This window comes from Rhincodon typus, chromosome 38, assembly GCF_021869965.1.
Source record: "Rhincodon typus isolate 14 chromosome 38, sRhiTyp1.1, whole genome shotgun sequence".
Lineage (NCBI taxonomy): Eukaryota > Metazoa > Chordata > Chondrichthyes > Orectolobiformes > Rhincodontidae > Rhincodon > Rhincodon typus.
In genome coordinates this window covers 20,477,574-20,498,299 of record NC_063369.1, presented here as the reverse complement: position 1 = coordinate 20,498,299, position 20,726 = coordinate 20,477,574, and the positions used below count along the sequence as shown (strand labels likewise).

Sequence of the window (20,726 nt, the reverse complement as noted above, 5' to 3'; positions counted from 1 at the left end):
GACAGAAAGGTGATATCATTGAAACATATAAGTAGTAGCTTGACAGGGTAAATGCTGAGAGGATGTTTCCCCTCACGGGAGAGTCTTAAGACCACAGGATATAGTCCCAGAATAAAGAGGAACCAATTTGAGTGAAATGCGGAGGAATTTCTACTAAGGCTCATGTGTCCTTGGAACTCCTTGCCACAGAACTATGGGGCAGAGTCCTTGTGTATATTGAAGGCTGAGAGAAATCTGAGCTATCTAAGGCAGTGGATGGTTGTGGAGAAAATGCAGGAAAGTGGACGTGAGGAGTGTTGGATCAACTGTAATTCTATTGAATGGTGGAGTGACATGGTTAACTCTGCTCAGGGATATAAAGGATGCCACTGAAGCTTTTTACAAGTAACAAGGGTGGTTGATTATACTGTTTTCTCTGTTTGTTTTTAATGAGATTGAAGGCAGACAACTCTGCAGGACCTGATACTGCTCTGAAGTAGCTAAGTTGGAGCTGAAATTATTGATGCTCCAGTTATTATCTTCAAAACATTTTCAAGGGCACCAGTACTGAATTGAATTAGAAAGTTGTAACTGTTACTCCATTATTTAAGAAAGGTTGGAGGTAAATCAGAAAATATATAGTTTAATGTTTGTAAGTTACTAGAGTCTGTTAATGAAGACCATGATTGAGGTAGATTGGGAAGTTAGATTGATAGCTTGGTAGGTGAGCCATTGTAAACATTCTTTAAAAACATTCTCAATTAATGTACATTCCTTCAAGAATGAACTAATACAGAGGTAAAGCTAAATCTAACTAGGGCAGTTTAGGGTAATGCTGGACCAAGTGAAGCTTGGTGTTCCATAACACACAGTAAGCGTAAGGATGGCAGGGAAATTTAACAAAAGATGACAAAAATATTGTTGAAGTGGGAGAAAATAGAATGAAAGTAAACTGGCAAGAAACAAAGAGAGCTTTTAAAAGCTATTTTTGAAGTATATAGAAAAAGAAGAAAGTTGGAGCAGTTGACTAGTTTGTATCGGTCTTCAAAGGTGAATGTGTAGGGGGTTGTGGGAAGACAAGTGTTTAGTAAGAGGGTCTAAAAGTAAGTAATATTGAAGTAGTAAAAACATGGAAAAATTCATGAGATTAAAAGCTGACACGTCCTGGACCTGAGAGCCTGCATCTGAGACTTAAAAGAAGTGGCCTTTGAGATATTGGATGCATTGGTTTTGAGTTTTCAGAATTCCTGAGATTCCAGAAGTGTGCCTGTGGTTTGGAAGGTAACACAAGTAGCTTCGCTGTTTGAGAAAGGCTAGATGGAGAAAACTGAATTGGAGGCCAGTTAGCTTGACTTCAGTAGTTTGAAAAATGTTGGAACATATTACTGCAGCCATAGTAACAAGCATAATGAGACAATCAACATGGGTTTATGAAAAAGGAATTTGTTTGACAAAACCATTTGATTTTTCTTTTTGAAATGGTAAATAGCAATGTAGAGAAAAGAGTAGCATATTTAGATTTTTCAGAGAAAAATTATATATGATGTCACACATGAGATTGTTGTACATGATTGGGGAGGCAATGTGTTAATTCGCATGGTTTGAGAATTGATTGAGAGCAGAAAGAATCAGTGGATCATGTTCAGGATGATAGTGGGGATTATTGATTGACTAGGGATTTAGTTTGGAGGTAGGAAACAGTATGGATAGTGCAATTGTACATCAATTGGCAGAGTGTGGTTCATGGTGCCCCCAAGAATCTATACTGGAGCTTTCAGTAATCATAAATGACTTGGATGAAGAAATCAAGCTTGATGACAGTTTTTACAATAAAGAACATGGTAGCACAGAGCTTTGAAGGGAGGTTGACCTCCGAATAGTGGGGACAGAATAGAAGAGAGCGTTTGTAGGCAGGTTATAGGAACCTGCAGAACAAGAAAGGCTGTGATAGTCGTTGATTTCAATTACCGTATATTGGGTAAAAGGTAGAGTGTAGGATGAGGAGGGGGTGAAATTCCTTCAATGTGAGAACATTCTGTAACAGTACGTTTCCAGCTCTACTGGGGAAAAGCTGTGCTGAATCTGGTCAGGGCAGGCCAAGTTGAGAATGTCAGAGTAGGGGGGCATTTGGGAAATAGGGATTATAATGTAATATAAATGGGAGGCTTGGTGACACTGTGGTTAACACTGCAGCCTCACAGTGCTAGTGACCCAGGTTCAATTCCAGCCTTGGATGATTGTTTGTCATCCTTTCCCTGTGCCTGCGTGAGTTTCCACCAGTTGCTGTAGTTTCCTCCCACAGCCCAAAGATTTGCAGGTTAGGTGGATTGGCCATGTTAAATTACCCTGTATTGTCCAGGGATGTGTAGGTTAGGTGTATTAGTCATGGTTAATGCAGGGTTATGGGATTAGAGTACAGAAGTGAGTTTGGGTGGGATGCTGTTCAGAGTTGGTGCAGACGTAACGGGCCAAATGGACTCTTTCTACATTCTAAATTCTGTCTACCCACCTGACCAATCGGTCTATATCATCCTATAACCTAACACCTCAAGTTCAACCACCCAGACAATCTGCGTATATCGTCCCCCTCCACATGCTCATATAAATCATTCATGAATATCGCAAACAGTACACTCTCATTCGCACAAAAAGCCTTCTGTGGCCACCCTGTCTCTTGATACAAAGCCACCTTTGGATTCAACTTGCCAAGTAACCCTGGATCCCATAAGTTTTTAACCTTATTTATCATTTTCCCATGTGCGATCTTGTCAAAGGCCTTGCTGAAATCCATTTGAACCGTATAACTGCCCTATCCTCATCTATGTACTTAGTCACCTCCCTGAAAAATATCACCAGATTTGTTTGACGTGCCCTCTCTCTGACAAACAACACTGACTATCCCTGATCAACCTGTACCACTCTAGATGCATTTTAATTTTTCCTTCACTATTTTTTCCAAGTTTCCCTACCACTAAATGTTAGGCTCATTGGTCTATAGTGCCCTGATCTATTTCTGCCTCCTTTTAAAGCGGAACCACATTAGCTATCCTCCACTCCTCTAGCACTTCCCTGTGGCCAGAGACATTTTAAGAGTTTGGTTTAGGGCCCCTGTAATTTCCTGGCTCATCTCCCACAGCAGCTTGGGATACAACTTGTACAGATTTGGCAATTTGTCCACTTTTAAATCTGCCAAAACCTCCAACACTACCTTGCTGCTTGTATCAATCTGCTCAAGAACTTCACAGTCCTCCTCCTTGGTTTACATTTGCAATTTCCTCCTCCCAAGTAAAGACAGATGGTAATACTCATTTAACACTATACCAATGTCCTCTGGCTTCACGCACATATTGCCCGCTTGATCCCAAGTAGGCCCTGCTCCTTCCCTGGTTATTTCCCTTGATATACTTGTAGAATATCTTGGGTTCTCCCTAATCTTGCCCACTAGCATTGTTTCATGCTCCCTCTGCTTTCCTAATTGCTTTCTTGATCTCTCCCCTTGTACTTTCCATACTTGTCTAAAGTCTTTGTTGTTTTGCTATCTTTGTACCACTATATTTCCTTTTTGTCCAGTCCTAAATATTTGTAGGCATCCATGGTTCCCAGGGCTCGTTGCTGCTGCATTTCACCCTAAAGGGAACATGTTAGGTCTGTACTCTGCCCCTTCACCCCAAGTGCCTTTTGGAACCCCTCCCACTGGGTGTGGATTTACCCTCAAGTTATTTGTTATTTACATAAATGATCTGGATGTGAATGTACAAGGCATGATTAGTAAGTTTGCAGATGATACAAAATTAGGAGGTATCGTTGAAAGCGAGGAAAGTTGTCAAAAATTAGAGGGATCTTGATCAGATGGGGAATTGAGCTGAGGATGGGCAAATGCAATTCAGTACAGATAAGTGTGAGGTGTTGCTCTTTGGAAAGTTAAACCGATGTAGGACTTATACAGTAAATGATAAGGTCCTAAAGAGCGTTGTGGAAAAGAGGGACCTAGGAATACAAGTACATTGTTAATTGAAAGTACTGTCACAGGTGGACAGGATGGTAAAGCCATTTAGCATGCCAGCCTCCTTCATTCGAGTCGTTGAGTATAGGAGTTGGGATGTTGTTACAGTTGTATAAGTCATTGGTGAGGCCACACCTGGAGTAATGTGTACAGTTTTGGTCACCATGTTATAGGAAAGACATAATTAAACTGGAAAGTGTGCAAAGATGATGTATGAGGATATTGCCAGGATTTGTCGGCCGGAGTTACAGGGAGAGGTTGGCCAGGATAAGACTTTATTCCTTGGAATGTAGGGGAATGAGGGGTGACCTTATTGAGGTGTATAAAATCATGACAGGCATAGATTGGATGAATGCATGTAGTTTTTGTCCCAGGGATGGAATTGAAAACTAGAGGGCATAGGTTTAAGTTGAGGAGAAAGATTTAAGAAGGACCTGAGGGGCGGCAACTTCACGCAAAGAGTGGTGGGTATATGTAATGGACTGCCAGAGGGAGTGGTTGAGGCAGCTACAGTGGCAACATTTAAAAACCATTTGGATAAGTACATGGATGGGAAGCGTTTAGAGGGATGTGGACCAAATGTGGGCAAATTGGAACTAGCTGAGCAGGCGCCATAATCAGCATGGACCAGTTTGGGCTGAAGGGCCTGTTTCCATGCTGTATTACTCTGACTCTTAACTGGCTGTTCCTTTATTCCTTTACGGGATGGGGGCATCACTGGCTAGGCAGCATTTTGTGTCCAGACGGCAGTTAAGAGTCAACCACATCACTGTGGGTCTGGAGTCACATGTAGGTCAGACCAGATAAGGATAGCAGTTTCCTTCGCTAAAGGACATAAGTGAACGAGATGGGTTTTTTCCCCTGACAATCATCAATGGTCGTCATTAGATTCCTAATTCCAGATATTTATTGAATTCAAATTCCACCATCTGCCATGGTGGGATTCAAACCCGGGTCCCCAGAACATTTTCTGGGTCTGTGGATTAACAATCCAGCAATAATATCGCGAGACCATCGCCTCCCCCTGTTCTTTGTCTATTTTGTCCTGATCCTGCCTTATTTTAATAAAATCTGCCTTACCCCAATTCAAAACCCTTTGCAGACCATCTTTCCCGTTTCACAACTTAAAATTGTTCCCCCAGTGTCACCTCAAACACCTGTGCTGCTTCATTCCACAAAATTAGGTACAGCATGGCAATATTACTTGCAGACCATCCCACTCATAGACGCCCCACTTTCCCCAGCAATGGCCCCAAAGATGCAGATTTCTAATACCCTCCCCCACCCCCATGCCAACTCTTGAGCCAAGCATTCATCATCTGTATCCTTCTATTTCTTCTCTCACTAGCACATGAGAGCAGAAGTAATCCTGAGATTATCTTTGAGGTCCTGCTAACTTTACTGCCTAACTCCCTGAATTCTTGATGCAAGACACTCATCTCTCATTCTGCCTGTATCAGTGGTACCAATGTGTACCAAAACCTCTTGTCTTACAAGCCTTCCTGTTTAGGATGTCCTGCCGCTGCTTAGTGACATTCCTGACCCTGGCCTCAGAGAGGCAACACTATCCTAGACTTAAATCTGAAGCTGCAGAAACACGTTTTTGTTCCGTAACTAATGAATCATTGTTGTTCCTGCTTTCTTCTCCTCCTGGACAATCGGGCTGTTTATGGTGCTTGTGACCTGCACTGCCTTCAGGTTGCACTAGTTTCTTTAGCTTCCAGAACAGAGAGCTGATTTGTGAGCAGGACCGGAGGGGACTCCTGCATTGCGAATTCCTCATTGACTGCCTGGTGGTCCCCCATTCTTTCTTTGCTTCAGTGCCTTCAGCTGTGATATGACCTCTTTGAATGTGCTACTTGCAGACCTCTCAGCCTCACGGTTGTGCCACAATGTCTCCAGCCACCTCCCAAGTTCTGAAGCCCAGTGCTCAAGTTTGTGTGGTTGGCCACCCACACCTGCTGTCGTTTAAACTTTGTTAATTTTGCTAGCTGACTATATTCCTAAGTGATTTTATATTTATTGCTTGCAAACTCCAGTGAAAAAAATTGGGCCAGGCACTCCAATCTCTCCTCAAAATAGTCTGCTCAATCCAATATCGACCTAATAAAACTCTGAACTGCCTGTAATGCATTTGCATCCATCCTTGAATAAAGAGACCAAAACAGCACATTGTTTGAGATGTGGTCTCATCAATGCCCTGTAAAGGAAGCATAATATTATTTCTTTATGTGCAAATCGTCTTCATCCCATTAGCCTTCTCAATTACATGTCATTGTTGCATGCTAACTTTTTGTGATTTGTGCAATAGAACACAATTACACTATAAGAGTAGCTTTCATAGATGCAACCTGCCTTGCAGTGCATGTAAGATGATTAGGGAGTGATCTAATTGTGTTTCTTATAGTTTATAGAATGTAATTGATTAGATAAAGTGAAACAATTTCCCAGGTGGGAGTTCAATAGAAGGGACCAGAACCTTAAAATTAGTGCATCAAGGGAGATATCTTAGACATTTACAGCACAGAAGGGGCACCGTTTGGTCCATTGTGTCCACGTCAGTCACCAAAAACTAACTACACTCCTCCCATTTTCCAGCTTTTCAGCCAGGAAGTTCCAGACTCCCACAACACTGCAGGTGAAAGCAATTTTTCTCAAAATTCCTTTTGGCCTCTACCGCTTACCAAAGACCTGTGCCCCTGGTTATTAAATCCAGTCCAAATGAAAAAATTGTCTTCCTGTCAACCTTAGCTATTCCCCCCATAAACTTACCCACCTCTGTCAGGTCTGCTTCAACCTTCGTTGCTCCAAGGAAAATGACCCAGTATATTCAACCTTTCATCAAAACTCGGGCTCTCTGTCCCAGATAAGTCTCCCTTGCACCCTTTCCCGTAGAAGCATTTCCTTCCTGTGATGTGGTTACCGGAACTCCATTGAGTATTCCAGTTGTGGCCTAGACGGTGTTTTATACGGTTCCGGAATAGCTTCACAGCTGTCGTCATATGTGCCTCAGCTGAAAACCGTAAGTAAATAAGTGGTTTTAACCACTTTATCTACCTGCCCTAATATCCTAAGGGATCTGTGAATATGTCCACTAAGGCCCCTCTGATCTTCAGTATGTCAGCGTTTCACACACGGGTCATAATTGAAATCTAAAATAACATCTCTTCCACATTAACCACCACCGCCCCCCGCCGCCCCATTTCTAGCACTCCCAGTTATAAGATTGACAACTGAAGAAAATAAATTCAACAAGGATATTAAGGAATATAGGAATAATGCAGGTAAATGGAGTTATGATACAGACTGACCTTGATTGAATTGAATGACCAGAAAGAAAGCTAGCAGTATGACAACAGATATTGAGTTCTGTTCCCAGTCTTGGGCAGGCCCACGTTGGCAGGTGACCACTCAAGTGAAGACATTGCAGCCTGGTTCTTTGACCACCAGAAACCCTGAAACATCTGCCCTGTAGAATTTCGTAGAGCCTTGTTCAACTCATTCAGACATTAACTTGCAAGTTTATGTGGAATAATGTGTAAGGAACTTCAGCATTAATATCTGGACTGGCTGAAAAATCACTGACATTACTTTGGTGTACTGCATGCTGGCAGACCCAGTAGCTGGTACTGACACCTTTTGTTTTGATTTCTTTGCAGATATGCGCAGGGATGTCCAGGATATTTTCCGTTTGACTCCTCATGAAAAGCAGGTTATGATGTTCAGCGCCACCCTAAGCAAGGAGATCCGTCCCGTCTGTCGCAAGTTTATGCAGGATGTAATTATTCATCTTTCTTACCACTACCCCACGAGTTTTTGATGAGCCACCATCAAGGGTGCTTGCATTCCTAAGAGTCGAGCAAACCCCAGTCTGGAATGGAATGGAACGGCACGCTGCTCCTCTTGAAGCTCATCACCACACAGTTGTAACCTTTGCAAGATTCAGTTTTCACCAGCTAGCTGTGGATAGTGCAGTTTAGACCACAGAATCATAGGTAGTGACAACTTTTACCCAATCCCAGCTCTAGAGATGCTAATGATAGATCAGATCAGAAGCATGATCTTGCAGTAGACTTGATCCTATTTGGGTCAGGATTAATAATTAGCACAGTTATGTTCAGAAACAACCGGCAGAGCTATGGTAAAGTCAGACCTCCCACAACTTTCTAAAACAGTTAGTTGCGTTTTCCGGAAGATCAACGGTTTCGGGCGTAGGCAGTTGAGGCCATCATACTAGCCCACTTCTGATAAAGATCTGCATTTAGCTCTCTGTTGCGTTCCCTAAAATGTGGTCTAACTCAGAATTGAGCGTTATATCACAGCCCCTCCCTCCCACTGTACTCGGTCAGCTCCAAGCTACATTTTCCAGAAGATTCGTGAAGAATTATCTAGTTTAGTGCCTTAGCACAGTGTCCGATTATCAGCGATCTCCAGAAGACCAGCATGTTCAGGGTGAAGCAATTAAAGAATTTGTCAATTCCTGGTTTTAATATATACTCTGAAGAGAGATGTAGTGTTAGTACCTTCAGAGGTGATCCCTGCTGTCGTCGAATGGAAGAAGATATCCCCATATCGCTAGGGTGCAAGCGGTGGCCAACGCAAGCAGTAAGCACTTGCGGTTAATCATGTTATCTATCCAATGGACTGGTTCACACTTTGCTGCTGACCTTGAGACCTGCAACGGTCAAGGATGGCTGCGAGAGGACTCCATCTTCAATCCAGCTTCACAAAGTTCCATTTCTTAATGAGGAATGGTTTGTATGCAGCAGACTAAACAAGGTGACGGTTGGCTATTGGCAGACTCCCTGCAACCAATGGCAAGCATTTTTAAACCACAGAGTGGCTCAATGCTGCTGAGAGCCAGAAATGGCTGTTTGGCAGGCTGCCCATGGGCAATGCATTGCAGTTGTGGTTTTTGTGAATGTGCGTGGTATTTACGGTATGGGAGTTTGAACTTTGTGTAGATGATTTTCCGTGAGCTGAATCTCAGTTTGTTTGGTACTTGTGGATCAGTCAATCAGGATTCGAGATATTTTGCTAGCAAAGTAATTTCATTTTAATTAGTTCTGTGGTAAGGCAGCATTTATTGCCCAATTCTGGTTCCCAAATATGTTTGCAGCCAAATTAAACTACTTGGAGCAGTTAAGAGTCAAGATAGTTAAGAGTATATTGGTGTGAAATCAGAGTTATGTGTAGGCCAGGCTTAATATGCAGGACATTAACTCATCTATTGAGTTTCTAACAGCAGTCTATCAGCTTTACTGTTATTTCTATTGATGGATAGTTTTAAAGAATAGTCTAGATTTTAGGTGGAAAAAATTGACTCATTCTAAAGCCATTATAGTGGGGTTTGAATGCTCATTCTATTCAAGCCCAGGTCTTTGGATTATCAGTCCAGGAACTTAACCATTACTGTGCCTAGAAAAGGGTCAGCTTTCCTTGGGTTACTTGTGACTGTGGTGGACTGTGCTGTCTTTAGTCTTGAGAGAATTTGCTCAGAGGGTCTAGTGGTGCATACAGTGTCCAGTAGTAAAATGATACAGCACAGAAGAAGACCTCTCGCTCCAATGTGCCTGTCACAGTTTGTGATAGAACAACCCAGTTAGTCCCATATCCTTACTGTTTCACTCCTTCTGAAAGTCTGCTAGCATTAGCCTTCCAGATCATGAGAACTTGCTATTCTCCTCATGATGCCTCTGGCTGTTTTGCCAATTCATGTAAATTTGTGTCCTTGCACAATTCAAGTAAGTTTCTCCTTATTTGATCTTTAAAAACTGTTCACTTTTTATTGCACATTCAACCTAATGTTCTGTGCTTTAAAGAAGAGCAGTCCCTGATCCTTTAGATTTTACTAGAGTTAAGCCCTCATCTCTGGTATAATTCGAGTAAATCTCTATACCACTTCAGAGGCCTTGGTAGTGTTGACAGTAATGCCCACATACCAAGAATGCATTTAGGAAAATAAACTGTCACTGTGGTGCCCAGCATTAGAAGCAGTACTCCAATTGTGGCCTGGCTGTAACTTTATAACGTGTTACCATAATATCCCCAACTCTGTACTAAAGGCTTTTTATAAGATTTCTGTATGTATTTCTTTCTCTTTTCCGTTTCAAATTCTTGCTGATTCCTGTTGCCTTTCTTCTCACTGCAAATGTATTCCCTCACCTTTGGTTAAATTTCCATGTTTTTGACAATTTTACCAACCTATCTGCTCCTTCTGCAACTTGTTATAATCTTCACTGTTCTTTGTATTTGAATTTTGTGTCATAACTTTGTGACCAGTTACTATGGTGCCCATTCTGGTCTTAGCTGAGTGTGCTGGTACTTGCTTCTGAGATCCAATTCTTTGGTATATTTGCTCTTGCATCTCACTCAGGTAGCTGTTCTTTGTGTGAGCCTGAATATTTCTGTTGATGAACGCAGAGGGACAGGTCGTCTGAGGTGCATTTGTTTTAACGCGAGAAGTGTAATAGGTAAGGCAGATGAACTTAGGGCTTGGATTAGTACCTGGGAGTATGATGTTATTGCTATTACTGAGACTTGGTTGAGGGAAGGGCAAGATTGGCAACTAAGTCTCCCAGGATATAGATGCTTCAGGCGGGATAGAGAGAGAGTTAAAAGGGGTGGAGGAATTGCATTATTGGTCAAAGAGGATATCACAGCTGTGCTGAAGGAGGGCACTATGGAGAACTCGAGCAGTGAGGCAATATGGGCAGAGCTCAGAAATAGGAAGGGTGCGGTAACAATGTTGGGGCTGTACTACAGGCCTCCCAACAGTGAGTGTGAGATAGAGGCACAAATATGTAGACAGATTATGGAAAGATGTAGGAGCAACAGGGTGGTGGTGATGGGAGGTTTTAATTTTCCCAACATTGACTGGAATTCACTTAGTGTTAGGGGTTTAGATGGAGCAGAATTTGTAAGGAGCATCCAGGAGGGTTTTCTAGAGCAGTATGTAAATAGTCTAACTCGGGAAGGGGCCATACTGGACCTGGTGTTGGGGAATGAGCCTGGCCAGGTGGTTGAAGTTTCAATAGGGGATTACTTTGGGAATAATGATCACAGTTCCGTAAGTTTTAGAATACTGATGGACAAAGATGAGAGTGGTCCTAAAGGAAGAGTGCTGAATTGGGGGAAGGCCAACTATAGCAAAATTCGACAGGAGCTGGGGAATGTGGATTGGGAGCAGTTGTTTGAGGGTAAATCCACATTTGATATGTGGGAGGCTTTTAAAGAGAGATTGATTAGAGTGCAGGACGGACATGTCTCTGTGAAAATGAGGGATAGAAAGGGCAAGATTAGGGAACCATGGATGACAGGTGAAATTGTGAGACTAGCAAAGAGGAAAAAGGAAGCATACATAAGGTCTAGGTGACTGAAAACAGACGAAACTTTGGAAGAATGTGGGGAAAGTAGGACCAATCTGAAACGAGGAATTAAGAGGGCTAAAAGGGGTCATGAAATATCTTTAGCAAACAGGGTTAAGGAAAATCCCAAAGCGTTTTATTCATACATAAGGAGCAAGAGGGTAACTAGAGAAAGGGTTGGCCCACTCAAGGACAAAGGAGGGAAGTTATGCGAGGAGTTAGAGAAAATGAGTGAGATTCTTAATGAGTACTTTGCGTCGGTATTCACTGAGGAGACGGACATGACGGATGTTGAGGTTAGGGATAGATGTTTGATTACTCTAGGTCAAGTCGGCATAAGGAAGGGGGCACGTGTTGGGTATTCTAAAAGGCATTAGGGTGGATAAATCCCCAGGTCCGGGTGGGATCTATCCCAGGTTGCTGAGGGAAGCGAGAGAGGAAATAGCTGGGGCCTTTACAGGTATCTTTGCAGCATCCTTGAGCACGGGTGAGGTCCCGGAGGACTGGAGAATTGCTAATGTTGTCCCCTTGTTTAAGAAGGGTAGTAAGGATAATCCAGGAAATTATAGACCCATGAGCCTGATGTCAGTGGTGGGGAAGCTGCTGGAGAAGATACTGAGGGATAGGATCTATTTACATTTGGAAGAAAATGGGCTTATTGGTGATAGGCAGCATGGTTTTGTGCAGGGAAGGTCATGTCTTACCAACTTGATAGAATTCTTTGAAGAAGTGACAAAGTTGATAGATGAGGGAAGGGCTGTAGATGTCATATACGTGGACTTCAGTAAGGCGTTTGATAAGGTTCCCCATGGTAGGCTGATGGAGAAAGTGAAGTCGCATGGGGTCCAGGGTGTACTAGCTAGGTGGATAGAGAACTGGCTGGGCAACAGGAGACAGAGAGTTGTAGTGGAAGGGAGTTTCTCAAAATGGAGAACTGTGACCAGTGGGGTTCCACAGGGATCCGTGTTGGGACCACTGTTGTTTGTAATATACATAAATGATATGGAGGAAGGTATAGATGGTCTGATTAGCAAGTTTGCAGATGACACTAAGATTGGTGGAGTAGCAGATAGTGAAGGGGACTGTCGGAGAATGCAGCAGAGAGTTGGGCGGAGAAATGGCAGATGGAGTTCAACCCGGGCAAAAGCGAGGTGATGCATTTTGGAAGATCCAATTCAAGAGCGAACTATACGGTAAATGGAAAAGCCCTGGGGAAATTTGATGCACAGAGAGATCTGGGTGTTCAGGTCCATTGTACCCTGAAGGTGGCAACGCAGGTCGATAGAGTGGTCAAGAAGGCATACGGCGTGCTTTCATTTGTCGGACGGGGTATTGAGTACAAGAGTTGGCAGGTCATGTCACAGTTGTATAGGACTTTGGTTTGACCACATTTGGAATACTGCGTACAGTTCTGTTCGCCACATTACCAAAAGGATGTGGATGCTTTGGAGAGGGTGCAAGAGGAGGTTCACCAGGATGTTGCCTGGTATGGAGGGCGCTAGCCATGGAGAGAGGTTGAGTAGATTAGGATTATTTACATTAGAAAGACGGAGGTTGAGGGGGAACCTGATTGAGGTCTACAAAATCATGAGAGGTATAGACAGGGTGGATAGCAAGAAGCTTTTCCCCAGAGTGGGGTCTTAATTACTAGGAGTCACGATTTCAAGGTGAGAGGGGAAAGGTTTAAGGGAGATATGCGTGGAAAGTTCTTTACGCAGAAGGTGGTGGGTGCCTGAAACGCGTTGCCAGCGGAGGTGGTAGAGGCGGGCACGATAGGGTCATTTAAGATGTATCTAGACAGATACATGAATGGGCAGGAAGCAGAGGGATACAGATCCTTGGAAAATAGGCGACTGGTTTAGATAGAGGATCTGGATCGGTGCAGGCTTGGAGGGCCGAAGGGCCTGTTCCTGTGCTGTAATTTTCTTTGTTCTTTGTTTGTTCTGGACCACTGCGATTCATGGCGAAATCTTGCCCCTCTGAATATTGCAGCACTGTTGAATTGTTTTTTTGGTTCTGGGCTGGCAGTGCAGCAGCTGATCATAAACTGAATTGCGTGAAGTTGCTTATCAAATCTATTACCTTAGTATTATAGCAGACCATTGAGAGCTATGATGTTGAACTAAGTGTGTTGTGTTCATTTAAACTGACTGTATTCCGTAGTGTATACATGTAGTTGGTTGAAGTCTGTTGCTAAGTTGTGGTTATGTTTTGTGCAGAAAGTATTGCTTTAGCTGCTGCCACAAGTACCAAACAATACTGCACTTATTTTGTGACGGAATGCAATTTAAGCTAACTTTTAAAAGCTGGGGGCGGGAAAGCGGCGCGGTGGTTGGGAAGTCCATCCATGGAAGTTTACTTGCAACAAGTGTCGGGGGGATACCTGAACCATCTATAACCAGCAGACTCTTAGCCCTGGAGAGCCCAGGTTTGAGTGGTTTAGCTGGAACTGGATTTCAGTGATTCAAAGTATGCAGGAATTCAGCTCTAACTGCTGGCTATCCAGGCAATTGAGTGCTCACCATACAGTGGTTTCTCAATCTGGTAAAGGATGGTCATTTAGGTTAAAGTTTGTTGTTGGATCTGCTTGAAGCCTGATGCACTTATTGCATTTTGGCATTTAACCATTGGAAAGTTTCAGGATTTCTTTCTTGTTTAATGTTGACTTCTGCAGGGGAAAAGCCAGATAATATGACAATGCTGGTTTCTAAAAAAAAGTAACTTGTGACCATAACGCTCAGGTTAAACTTTTCAGGCCCTTAAGAAGCACTTGGGCATGTCTAATTTCCAGGTGATCTGTTGGTTACGTGGTTATTGGAAGCCCCAACAGCTACTGTGAATACAACAGAAATAGACAGTCAACCTTTTGGCAACATATTGCAGGATTAGCTGTAGATAAGTACTTGAGAGTGGAGCCAGTTATATTTGTGTCAAGTGTTGAATCCCTCAAAGTGTATCCCCTATTTGCAGCGTCTGGTTAGTCAACCGACCAGGGTGGATTTGCAGAGCAGTGAGACATGCAGCCATCAAACTCTGTTTTTGAGTCAATTGCCCATACTCTTACTGATGGCCACAAAATTATTTCACAATTTTGCCATGCTGGATCTCCCTGCCTCTCACTGTCTGCTGACCAAATAGTTCGTTTTGATCCCATGTTTGGAGATAGTTTGTGGTGTTGCGCTGGTGAGGATAGTTTCACGCTGATTTAATTTGTTCAAAGAATGTCAGTCATCGATTGGAAACATCTAGTTGCTTAATGAAAGTAGATATAAACTTCTGAGTCTGCTGACTTGGCTAGTAAAATTGTAGTTGCGCTTCACGCCTATCAAAAAGAGAAATCTAATGCCCATTTGTACTTCTATGAATGAAGTGTTTGCAGATGTTTGAGGGTAGTATCGGTTGAACAGAGTTGTTTCCGTAAGCATCCCAAACACTTACAGAAGTCTTCTGAAACTTCTGTACTTCGGCCAACTAACATCTTAAGTATAGTATCTAGTTAGTTCTGGTCACGAATGTGAAGCAGTCAGAATATTCTAGACACTGTGCACTTCACACATTATCTAAGGATAAGCTGTGATGTGGAGATGCCGGTGTTGGACTGGGGTGGACAAGGTCAAAAATCAAGGTCCAACAGGTTTATTTGAAAACGCAAGCTTTTGGAGCTCGGCTCCTTCCTCAGGGCAGAGGGACAGAGAAATGAAAACTTGACTAACACCTGGAAGTTGTTTACATGAAAAGCAATGACCTCACTGAATGTGTTTCCATGCAGAGCAGTTGAGGCTAAACCCAAAATCAGTTAAATACTGTGGGTGATAGGTTTATTCCCAGGTGGACTGAGTGGTCTCCAGCGTGATCCATAATGGTAAATGGTCCCAAAAAATGCTGTTGGTTCATGAAATATCACATATTTCTGGTTTTTCTCTCTCATTTAGCCCATGGAGGTGTTTGTTGATGATGAGACTAAGCTGACACTCCATGGATTGCAGCAATATTATGTTAAACTAAAGGACAATGAGAAGAATCGCAAGCTATTTGATTTACTTGACGTCCTGGAGTTTAATCAGGTGAGACACTGTATTGAATGAGAATCTGATGGCATTTTGAGCTTTTTGCAGAGGTACAGGTAATATTTAACCATTACCACCTTCCTGATCAATCAGGTTTGCATTCCATTCTTTTAAAGATTGTGGCTTGTGTTTGTGAATACCCAAGACCAGGAGGTATGAACTCTGAATTGGCAAGGTGACTACTAAGGGGCAGAGTTGTGTGAGGGCAGCAGATGTTCCATAATTGTGTTATGATTAATTCTACTGTTTTGCTACCCATTGATACCTAACCTGACACAAAACTGTCAATGAACCTCTGCTACAACAGTTATTTTGGGAGAGCATTCCACATTTATATTACCACGTGTGAGAACCTGTTTGTTAATATCATCCCTGAGTGGACACGTTCAGACTTTTAAGGTTATACCTGTTCTGGCTCTCCCACCAGAGGAAACTATTTCTATAATCCAGCTGACACAATTTTGAACCCCTCAAACGATCACATTCATATTAAGAATGTTCAATCTTGGTTTAACTAACATCCAAAACAAAATATGCTCCAAATAGTTAGTTCATCTGTGTATCCCCAGAATCCTTGCATTCTTTTGCTTTCAAAATATAGGTGATGTTTGTTGTTAACAAAGTATGTCATTGTTGTTCCTACACCATTTTCCTGTTAAGATTCTTTGCCCCTTGACTGCCCAGGCTTGGTGGTATTTGAAACATTTGGTATTGGGATAGTTGATCCAAGCCCAAATTGTTAATGTAAATTATGAATTCCAGTGCACCCAGCACTGATCCTTCTACCTCCCTTTCCCCTCCCCTCCCCTCCCCATCCTCATTTGAACAGCAACGATTATTCTGCTCTGCTTTTAGTTACTATCCAACCAGCTATTGCCCCCTGACTCGATATGCATAGAGCTTTGCCACAAGGTTACTGTGTGATTGGTACCTTTCCAAATACTGTTGGTGCTTTAACAGAATCAGGGCAGTGACATTTGCTTTCATGGATAATGTCCACGTCAGCTGCCCACTCTCAGGCCCCACCTATCTCTGCAGATGTTGGTGCAAGGCACATGCCCTGTTCTGGACAGGCCCTGTTGTGGTTGGAGCAGAATGGGATGTGCCTCAGTGTATTTTCATCCTGATGATACACATACTGCCGCACCCACAACCAAATAGAGGCAGTGATTAAAAACAGTGCTGGAGAAACTCGGTGGGTCTGAATGCATATGTGGAGAAAGAAATATCTTTCATGTTTCACATCTGGAGCAACTCCTCAACTGAAGAGAAGTCACATTGGAGTCAGTGATGAACTCTGTTTCTCTTACCACAGATGCTGCCAGAGTTCATGCTGAGTTCAGTGTGACTCTTAAGTTGCTCCAGACTCAAAACATTAATCATGTTTCTCTCTCCACGTAGGCTTCCAGATCAACTGAGTTTCTCCAGCACTTTGTGTTTATTTCAGATTTCCAACATCCATGGTATTTTGCTTTTTTTATTTCATAGAACTCCTACAGTGTGAAAGCAGGCCATTCAGCCCATTGAGTCCATGCCAACCCTCCAAAGATTATCCCACCTAGACCCATACCACCCCTGTAATGCAACATTGCGTATGGCTGATCCACTCAGCCTGCACACCCTAGACACTATGGGCAATTTAGTATGGCCAGTTCACCTAACCTGGGAGGAATCCGGAGCACCCAGAGGAAACCTGCGCAGACACTGGGAGAATATGCAGGCTGGACACAGACAGTCGCCGAGGGTGGAATCGATCCTGGGTCCCTGGTGCATTGAAATAACAGTGCTAACCACTGAACCAGCATGCTGCCTTTTGATTTCTCCCTATGGAATCAGGAATTTAGTTTTGGAGCTATCTGATTGATAAGTAACCACTAAGAGTGGAAGAACGGCAGTCTCCAGAGTCTGCATGCACATTTAATGCTGGTGTGCCTTCTGCTTTGCAGGTGGTGATCTTTGTGAAGTCAGTACAGCGCTGTGTGGCACTTGCACAGCTGCTGGTAGAGCAGAACTTCCCAGCTATCGCTATCCATCGAGGAATGGCACAGGAAGAAAGGTTTGTATCACAGGAGTTTTCTCAAAACTACCTTGATCCCAACACAAGATTCTGGTGGTGTTTTCATTTAATATTTGTGAGATCAATGTGCTTTTGCAGAGGCATTTTTCTAGCCCTTCCTACCTTTCTCTCTTAGGTTGTCTCGTTACCAGCAGTTTAAAGATTTTCAGAGACGTATCTTGGTAGCAACAAACCTGTTTGGTCGAGGTATGGACATTGAGCGAGTAAATATTGTTTTCAACTATGACATGCCTGAGGACTCTGACACATATCTGCACAGGGTAAGATTTCACTTCAATAAAACTTAGGTTGATTACCAATTTCTGACTTTAAACCTATTAGAACTTGTTGGATGTCTACAGAACATATAACATATGGTTCTAAAACCCATATGTTTTCTTACTCCATTCAACTCAGCCCCAGCTTTCTCCCACTTGACTGTTGTTCCTAGACAACAAATGAGAAAATACAAATACTAAAGATTGCTGAATGAAAAGCCATTTGTTGTTGTTTTTCATTTTGCACTTACCGGGACAGTGCTCAAGAATATTATTTTGTGGGGAGAGCTATTAACTTTGAATCACCCTACAGTGTGGAAACAGGCCCTTCGGCCCAACAAGCCCACACCGCCCCTTGGAGGGTCCCACCCAGACCCATCCCCCTACAACCCCCCTAAGCTACATAACCCCGAACACTACGGACAATTTAGCATGGCCAATCCACCTAGCCTGCACGTTGTTTTTGGACTGTGGGAGGAAACCCGAGTACCCAAAGGAAACATGTGAAACTCCACACAGATAGTCGCCTGAGCGTGGTATCGAACCCGGGTCCCTGGTGCTGTGAAGCAGCAGTGCTAACCACTGAGCCACTGTGCCGCCCCATGCTATATTAGAGGAAAGTGATGATTAGCAAATGGATTCTGGTGGAGGTATTGCCATGGGTGATGCATCCATTAATGGTTGGCAGTTAACTGCCAGCCATTTTCAGAAATACTGTTTTTCAGCAAGTTCTGTCCTACCATAAAATTAAATACTAGAAAGGCTAACAGAAATAGGGGAATATGAACTGCAAGTTTCTCAGTTTGAGAGAGCAAAAGAATGTTAATAAAACAAAATGCCGAGTCTCAGCAGGCTTGCAGCATCCGTGGAGAAAGAAACCGTTCAGTCCAAAGACTTGGAGTCGAGAGAAAGTTAATGTTTTGTGCAGGAGGTTAACATTCATTTGAATCTGGATGTGAGAGGACATCTGATCAAAACTAGTTATCTCCACTGGATAGTTGCACTTTTCAGCAGCTCTACAAATTGAACAGGAGCTGTCAGCAATCCCTGGACAGTGTTAATAATGCAAGGATATATGGGAGTGCTATTTTGAGGGTCCACAAGTTTGATATTCTGGGAAGTGTTTCACTATTCACTATTTCACTAGAATTACACTATTCTGGCAAATCCCTGTGTGTACTAGGGAATGCTGTTTAGATCTTTGTGTCTTAGTTGGTGATGTATGTTTAAACCCACCAAGTTACTTTAGTTTTAAGAATAAATTCATAATGCCTTCTTTGTCCTTTCTGCCTATAGGTTGCTCGTGCTGGTAGGTTTGGGACAAAGGGTTTGGCAATTACCTTTGTGTCTGATGAAACAGATGCTAAAGTACTAAATGATGTTCAGGATCGATTTGAGGTCAATGTTGCCGAACTGCCAGATGAAATCGACATTTCCACCTACAGTATGTACCAAGCTTTGGGTTTTCTCATGGTGACAGGACATTTTTGATTTCAAAACAAACTCTCCTCCAGAGAGTGTGGTGTTTGTGGTGGAGGGAGTGTGTGTGTGAGAGAGAGAGGTGGTGATTGGAAAGCTGATGATGGAGCTTTAAGGAGGTGACAAGGTGAAATAGTATTGAGAGCAGTTCCATTAGGCATGGATATATGACTAATGGTGACATGGAATAATCAAGTAGGCTTTTGTTGATGGAGATGGAGAGAGGGCAAAGCTAGAAGTGGAATAAAACCATTAGTTTTTAAATATTTGTTAAAGGAAATTGATTCCACTTCTCAATTTATCAAGGCTAATTTGTTTCAGTGAATATTTGGTCTTATGAGCTGCTTCCTTTCCAAAGGTGAAAATGCTGAGGGATGTGCTCTCAAACGAAGAGTGGACCATCCTGCCTGTTTCTAACGTCTGTCTGCACCCCAAGACAATGTCGATGATTAGCAGTGCAATCACTGTTGTAATACAGGGAACAGGAACCTATACGTAGACAGCAAGATTTCAAAAACAATGATAAAATAATGACCAAATTTTAATTTTGTGTTGACTGAGTGTGAAATATTGGTCATGAAACCTTCTCAGTCACCAATGTCTAAATGTGTTGACTCTGTCTGATCAAAGTGCCTGCTGTAGGCTTCCTTAATCAATTGCACCATGTTACTGATGACAGATCTATGGCTCCCTGCTTCTCTATTCCTTTCCTGAGTAGTAATATTGAAGAGTCATAGAATCATACAGCGCAGAGACAGACTCTTCAGTCCAACTCGTCCATGCCAACCAGGTTTCCTAAACTGAACAAATCCAATTTGCCTGTGTTTGCCCTATATACCTCTAAACCTTTCCTGTTCATGTACCTGTCCAAATGTCTCTTGATGCTGTAATTGAACTTGCCTGTACCACTTTCCCTGGCAGTTCATTTCATATATGCATCATATGGAAGATGTTGCCCCCAGGTCCCTTTTTACATCAACCACCACCACCACCACACACCCCCCACCCCACACACAACCTCACTTTAGTTTTGGATTCCCCTTCCCCTGGGGAAAAGACCTTTGCTATTCACCTTACCTGTGCCTCTCATGATTTCAAAGCCTCTATAAGGTCACCTCTCATCTTCCTACTCTCCAGGGGAAACAAATCGATCTTTGCATCTCGCTGCTGTTTGCAGACTTCCAGCCTGAACAACAACCATCTACCACCAGCCTGTTTTCTACCTTCAGGCCAATTTTGAATCCAGTTGGCTAGCTACCTTATCTTACCAGTCTCCTTTTTAATTTCCAGGGATATTTTGATACGTTACTTGGATACCGTCTGTTTTTGATGTGCTCTTGTCTGCCAGTGTGAAGGACAGATACCTGATGATTTCTCCTGACATTACCTCTGAGGAAAATTTACCTCACACTGTCCTTATCATATACTTGCAAAAGCAGTTTATCCATTCTTACTCTTCTGGCTACTTTACTCATTCTAATTTTTCCCCTTTTGGGA

General features: G+C 42.8%; 1 protein-coding gene across 1 annotated transcript in view; it reads left to right on the top strand.

Moving 5' to 3' along the window:
- Positions 1-20,726, top strand: part of LOC109911840 (spliceosome RNA helicase DDX39B) — a 40,861-nt gene that overhangs the window by 18,887 nt on the left and 1,248 nt on the right. The window contains exons 6-10 of the mRNA XM_020511219.2: positions 7,642-7,760; positions 15,282-15,413; positions 17,363-17,472; positions 17,609-17,753; positions 19,047-19,194. Of these exons, the coding sequence (XP_020366808.1) occupies positions 7,642-7,760; positions 15,282-15,413; positions 17,363-17,472; positions 17,609-17,753; positions 19,047-19,194 (654 nt within the window). The remainder of the gene's footprint in view (positions 1-7,641; positions 7,761-15,281; positions 15,414-17,362; positions 17,473-17,608; positions 17,754-19,046; positions 19,195-20,726) is intronic.